The 7,328-nt window shown below is 41.4% G+C and overlaps 1 protein-coding gene across 1 annotated transcript in view; it reads right to left on the bottom strand.

Annotated features, from left to right (window-relative positions):
- Positions 1 to 5,691, bottom strand: part of LOC101854000 (RNA-binding protein MEX3B) — a 46,304-nt gene extending 40,613 nt beyond the window's left edge. Inside the window, exon 1 of the mRNA XM_005092110.3 lies at positions 5,128 to 5,691. Within this exon, the coding sequence (XP_005092167.2) occupies positions 5,128 to 5,431 (304 nt within the window). The 5' untranslated portion in view covers positions 5,432 to 5,691. The remainder of the gene's footprint in view (positions 1 to 5,127) is intronic.
- Between the last annotated feature and the right edge of the window lie 1,637 nt (positions 5,692 to 7,328).

The following is a 7,328-nucleotide window of genomic DNA, read 5'->3' as shown; positions in this document are numbered from 1 at the left end:
GGGGGGGGGGGAGAAGAAAAATCTCCGTTGTATTCTTAGGCACGACGATCTGGCAGAGAGGGAAAAGAAAGTGTGCGGCCCACGAGGTAGCCTAGAAGAACGAAGAAAGATGAACGCAATACATACAAAAGATCTGCTGCACCAGCTGGAGGGTACAAACGATCCAACCAGCAAGCATTAAAATCTGAATTTTAGAGTTTGAATTTCAGGACCAGACGGACACGAAGGGAAGCTCGGGAGAGCAGGGAGGTGAAGAATTTAGCGGGCTTAAATTCTTTGTCGAGAGCCTACCCCTGACATGTTTTGTTGATCTGGATCAGGGCATAATAAAGGAGTTCTAAACTATTTGCCGGAGAGAACGGGAAGGAAGGTTAGCATTTCAAATGAGAACTTGATACATATCGCCGATCAATGAACAAAGAGCTGAACCCTTGTTAAAAACATTCGTTGTAGTCTAGAGAAATATTCACACCTGCACAGTTAGTGATGATCAGTACAAACACATTTTTGAGAACTATTAGTTGCTGCAGGTCCCAATGCTGTTCGCATTCTTCAATTTAATGACCAGTATTGGTTTGCACTTCATCTCTAACACACTAACCATCTGGTGATGATGTTTGCTGTTTGCTCGTTAGAAAGAAAGGCAAGAGGCAGGCTTGTTGGGAGTGGTGAGTCAGCAAGAAAACAGCTACATATTTCGCGTCAAGAAAAGATTAAGAGAATAGCACAATGAAAAGAACTAAATGGAAATAAACCTTACATATTAAGAACGCCCATCAACCACCCGTACTGACAATGGGTTGTCATATTCGGTAACATCAGTATTGCAACAAGAAAGCACGGGGAAAATATTGCTCAGTTGCACGAGCCCACTAAGGCAAAGAACTGTTAAGGCAAACATGTGTAAAGCTGAATGGTCAGTGTAATTTTAGGATGAGTATTACGGCATTTGCAACATAATCAAGTCATTAAGTGCCGAAGATTAGAGGTGTTACCAGAGAGTAGCATGCAAAAGAGGAGAAGGAGGAGAGATAGAGGCGAAAGGTGTTTTATTATTTATCAGTTTTAGTAAGAGTTTTATGGCACTTGCAACACAATAGGGTCATATAAGTGCCGAAGAATAGAGGTGTTACAAGAGAGTAACATACACAAAAAAGAAGGAGGAGAGACAAGGACGATAGACGTTTGATAGGAAAGAAGGAGCAAACCACACCAAAGCATCCGCCAACCACCCACGAAAGGTGTTTAATAAGAAAAAAAGGAGCTAACCACACCATAGAATCCGCCAACCGCCCACTGGTTGTTAGAAAGGAGAAGAGAAAGAAAATGTTATGACTGCAAAACAATAGTAAACACTTAGAAAGGGGGGCAACCAAAACAGGTTAGGCGAGAATCATGTCATAGATTCCCGGAGGGGAGGGGGGAGTGGTCATGGGGGGGGGGGGGGGAGTAGGTTGGCAGGAAATCCTCGGGCCAGATAATGACCATGGTGTCATGAAGTTTACGGGTCACAATGAGGACAACGGCACACAGACAGAGCACTACAAGGCCTGGGGATGCCGGCCTTTGCTCGTTTCCGCTTTCCACAAAAGACATCCTGTGTGTAGGGTCTTCGCTTGACCTCAGCCACCTTTTGTGAAGTGGTTCGAACAGGCTGTGAGATCCGTTGGATTTTTTGTTCTTCCCATGTCCCCGTTTCCGTTAACGGTGAGAAGAAATATGAGAGACTTTTCGCAGCTCGGAAAAAATGATTATATTAGGAAAGGGCCGTGAGACTTTCCGTGATAAACACCTGCAGACTCGCTAGAATTTAACTCAAAACATTTAGTCTGATGTACCCTAGGAGAGTAGTCCTCCTGGAAACAAACACAGCTCTTCAAGCCATAAACAAATTATCAGTACCCCGATAGATTTTAAAGCAGCTGAGTTTTCATCGTAACGTAAAGCATTAAAATACAGAATACACATTGTCCTTTCGTACGTAGTGGTTCTACAATGTTTAGCTTCTTCTCGAATTAAACAAACATGCGTTCAGACACACACAGATACACACACACACACAATGCATTTATACTCTGTATTAGAGAATAGATAACAATCTCGCTGAACTTTACAAGCAAGCAAAAAGAGACCCACAGCTAACATTAGTTTCAATGCTTCAGTTTGAGAGGGACAGAATAAGGTTACTGCGACAAAAACTCTGTGGGTTGTAGTGACTTTTACTTCACCGCCAGTCGATATGATAACGGACGTGTTTCCCTTGGAAGCAGGTCAAACTACGGAAACATTTAAAAAGAAGTAAAAGTTCAGATCATAGGGGGAAGGCCTTTGAAGAACCCCAGGCAATATATATATATATATATATATAAAGAATTACCAAGACACAGCACTAGATCTAGGCATTCATTTTTGTTTTGTTTTTTGTATTGCGTCAAACAAGCCAAGTGACAGGAAGTAAATAAGGATGCGGGGAGCCGTGTAAAGGCGCAGAAGCAGAGTGACATAAGTGACTGACTACAACACATCCAAATAATAACAAGTACCGTATCCTTATGAAAAACCAGGAAAAGGATGTTTTATTCTTTCTGTGCGTAGATTTTTTTTTTTTCTAAAAGTGAGACTGGGCTGGCTCGAAATAGAGAAAGAAATCAGATCAAGCAAGGTTGCCTCAAAATAACCTTGGCAACTGAAAACAAACAGAAGCAGATCTTTATCGGTCACCTGATGCGACAATCTGTCAGGTGTGGAAGACATCAACCATGCAGATGAATGTGGTAATTCATTTAACAACCAAAGCAACAAGACAGTTATCTAATCTCGAAAAGAAGCAGGACGAAACACAACATTTCCATCTAATCTCGAAAAGAAGATGGACGAAACATACACAACATTTCCATCGTCGAAGACATAACGGCCTAAATAATTGAGTGGGTATGCCAAGACACACGAATAGGAATGAAATATTCCCCATCTTCACGGTGAAAAAGATGGGGTGGGTGGGTTGGGGGGGGGGGGGGGGGGGCAACGGAGGTGAAGCAAGAAGTAGACCACATTGCAAACAGTGCAACAAAAGTGTAAGCAAGGTATTGACAGTGACAGCTCTAGATATTGGTTTACCCAATGATATTTTCATCGTAACAGAGAAGTGAATGTTGAAGACCGCACTACGAATACTACGATAGATGAAGATGACGACAAAAACTAGATTTCTAAATCGCATAAAAAGAAAAACAGTATCACGAGAGCGCAAACATAAATCATATATTCATCACAGGTAGAGATGAATCAGCCACATGCATTTATCAAATAATATATAATTATTTTAATTGAACAGAAAATAAAAGCAAGACCCAAAAATGGAAGTGCATAATAAAGGCATCACAGGGACGAAACAGAAGGAGACGTCTGGGTATGAGAGTGCTGAATGTATTGTTAATTGTTGAATGTTTCAAATTCTGATTTTTATGGAACTTTCATCAATAATATTGCACAATTCTAAACAGCAAGAGAGCAAACAATGAACATTTATTTTAAAAAAAAAAAAAAAAGGAAAGGGGACGATATAAATCAAGCGCCAACCCCATGAAAAAAATGTTAGCGACAGGTGAAAAGTCAGACAATTGAAAGGGAAGGAAGAGAAAGAAAGACCAACTTAGGAACTGACTGGCGCCTAACCACACACAAACACACACAAACACACACACACACACACACACAGAGAGAGAGAGAGAGAGAGAGAGAGAGAGAGAGAGAGAGAGAGAGAGAGAGAGAGAGAGAGAGAGAGAGAGCGTGAGAGAAAGGGAGAGAGAGACAGAAGAAAGGAGGGCGGAGGAATACAGATACCCAGAGTGACAAACAATCTGTGAGGGAGAGTAAGAAAAACACACACACAAGTATGTACGCATGCTCGCACGCACGCAAACACGCAGACGCACGCGCACACACACACACACACACACACACACACACACACACACACACACACACACACACACACAGATAGAGGGGAAAAGAGATGGAGAGAGATGGAGAGAGATGGAGAGAGAGGGAGAGAGAGGGAGAGAGAGGGAGAGAGAGGGAGAGAGAGGGAGAGAGAGGGAGAGAGGGGGAGAGAGAGGGGGAGAGAGGGGGAGAGAGAGGGAGAGAGAGGGAGAGAGAGGGAGAGCGGGAGAGAGAGAGAAAGAGAGAGAGAGAAAGAGAGAGAGAGAGAGAGAGAGAGAGAGAGAGAAAGAGAGAGAGAGAGAGAGAGAGAGAGAGAGAGAGAGAAATAGGCAGGCAGGCAGGCGGACAGACTGATGAGGGAAAGAATAGGTCAAATTTATGTTCAGGTCAATATTCTTAATAGATCTAGAATCTAGATCTAGTAGATCTAGATCCAGATCTAGATCTAATCAAAATCTAGAATCTAGATCTAGATCTAGACTCAAGATCTAGATTTAGATTCTAGACAGTTAGATTCTAGATCTATCATGTTCTCTCGACTACGTTGACGTCGCACATGTATATTAAATATATATATTAGAATCTGTTGATTTTTGTCGGAAAGATCAAGATCTAGATGTCTAGCAACATGATACAGAGAACTAAACTGTGTTTACTTTGATTTGGATTTTAATCGACTAGTGATTAGAATTTAGCCTAGATTATATAGATCTATAAAAGAACTGAGTAACGCTCTTAATCTAGATCTAGATCTAGATCTAGAGTGAGTTGGAACTTACCAATGACAAGAGCAACAGCAGTAACAAAATCACGTAGAATCTAGATTCTACAATGATAAAAGTTAGCGTCAGCAACAACAAAAAAACAAAACAGAAACAAGAAACAAACACAAAAAACTTAAAAACAATAGCAACAGCATTAGAGTCTAGTATGCGGTTAGATACCACTGGAGACCTTTTATGTAGATCTAGAGATCTAGAATCTTAAGCTTGTCATTTTCAATTTTCCGTCTTTTGCTGGAGAACACAAAAAAGGAACTAATCTAAAATCTAGATCTAGATCTAGATCTTGATCTAGGCTAAATACAAACAAATACGCATAGAATCTAGATCTAGATCTAGATCCATAAAAACATGTAGATCTAGGCCTACATGTACAATAGCTTTTAAAAAATTCTAAATTTACCTTGTCTTCCGACAATTTCCGCAACATGCTCCGAGGAGGGAACGCGAACTGTTTTGGAGATGTTTCCCTCCTTAGGGTCATCGAGGAAGGGGGCGGCGCAGGCAGCATCGAAATTATCCTGAAAATACGCTAGGTTTTCGTTGTTTTCAGCCCCAGCCAGAGTCGACACAGAGCTGAAGTTGTCCATGAGCGACAGGTTCTCCAAATTGCGCACATTGATGTCCAGCGGCTCCTCGTTGCCGTAGAAATCTCCGAAGTATCCCACCTCCTGGTTCCGATTCATATCTGAAATAGGTTCAGGCATTTCCAAGAATGTACTCGTGTTATGATCTTCTTTCCTTAGTCGCGGTCAAGCGGGCACGAACACTAGCAGTAGTACTAGACCTAGTAACAGCGAGATTCATTGGAAAAATAGAAACAACGTATGGCCACACACTGAGTGAGATATCCGTTTTAACCGCCGTTCAGTCTGAAACTGTAGTTCCAGCGGCACGAGACTCCTCTTTATATTTACGAACGTGCGTTACAATCCGGGAAAGCGCCGCATCCGCGCGGTCTGTTTCTTTTTCCTCCCCTCTTGCTGAGCACAAAGGCCATGCCGCCTGACTGACGTCACCAGACGCAGGGATCACTGCAAGGCAAAGGAAAAACCGCGCGCGCTGATTGGTCGGGAGGCGGGGCTAACCTTTGACTCATTCAGGAGCGATGCGACGAAAATAAACAAGCGACCACGTGTTAAGCAGTTTAAGTCGTAATTAAACAGAGTAAAAGTGAAGAAACTCGTCGGTTTCTAGCGTATAGTAAGTATTCTTCACTTGCTGTACAAAACGAAAGTTATTTCTGCTCTGTAAACGAGGGCCTCGGTTCTGTTTAACGACAAAGAAACCCTCGCGCTAGAAATAGGAAACTAATGCTCGGCACGAGTCTCGGCAGATGGCGGGCGGACAAAAAGTGGGGCCCTATCAAAAGCGTTCGCGTGCCACCCAGCCACGCGTTCAACGAAGCGTCGCTTGCTTCGACAATGCACTTGTCTCGTAGTCCTTGCGGTTTGAGATTGTAGTAAAAAGATAACAAGGACACAAGTAGTCTGGGTTTTTTTAATCCCTCTTTTTGATCGTTGAATGTATCCGCGTGGAGAAAGAATGATTGGAAACAAAACAATCAAAAGGTTTCCACAACCACTATGACATCATATTCGTTTAGTCAGACACCATATTATCGTCCTCCACCTTACACCAGCTCATCGTTTTTATGGTGTCGTCTTACCTAAGCTTTTCTCAAATGCTGTGCAGGAGCAAACTGAGAGGCAAAAAACTAATCACTATAAAAGTGAGCAAAGAGAACGCACCAAATACTGTTAACAAGAAACAAAAATAGTAAGCACTACGTGCAGGTTGTTAAATAAAAATTAATCGTGAAGACATAAATAAAAACAAACCCCCAAAAATACAGAGAAGAGCATTTTTTTTGGACCGTTTTTGCAAGAGTTTTATAGCACTTGCAACACAATAAATAAGGTCATATATTATATATGTGCCGAAGATTAAAAGTGTTACAAGAGGGTATTAAACACAAAAAAGAAGGAAGGGAGATAAAGGCGATAGCGGTTTTAGTTTTAGTGGAGTTTTTACGGCGCTCACAAATGCATAAGGTCATATGAGCGCCAAAGGGTGGATGTCAACTGAGAAGTCAGTAAATGGAATCAGGCTCACTGCTCACCTCTCTAGCTTCAACAGCAAAGAGTCTTCTTCTACTATCAAGGCACCCACGAAATAGCGGGTCACAAGAGTGTGACAAACATGCAAAAGAAGCAGAGGATAAATGGCGATAGTAAGGATTAGGACAGAAAAAGCAGTAGTTCCCTGTTGCAGTTCAGGCATAGTTATGAGCATAACTGATCAATCAGCCCATTTATAATTGTACTGTGCATAAGAACATGTTATTGTCCCCTTTTGGGAATGGCATAAAGACTCTTCAGTTCGTAGCACCGTCCCGGGGGGTACGATAGATGTTTGATAGGATTGAATATTATTATAATATTATCATCATTATCATTACCATTATTTATTATTTCAATTATTATTATTATTATCATTATTATTATTATTATGATTATTATTATGATGATGATGATGATTATTATTATTATTATCATTATCAGAGGTGAAGCGTCTATATAATCAAATAATCACTGCTTCCCT

This window comes from Aplysia californica, unplaced genomic scaffold, assembly GCF_000002075.1.
Source record: "Aplysia californica isolate F4 #8 unplaced genomic scaffold, AplCal3.0 scaffold00041, whole genome shotgun sequence".
Lineage (NCBI taxonomy): Eukaryota > Metazoa > Mollusca > Gastropoda > Aplysiida > Aplysiidae > Aplysia > Aplysia californica.
The sequence above is the reverse complement of the archived record's forward strand: the minus strand, read 5'-3'. Positions and strand labels throughout refer to the sequence as shown.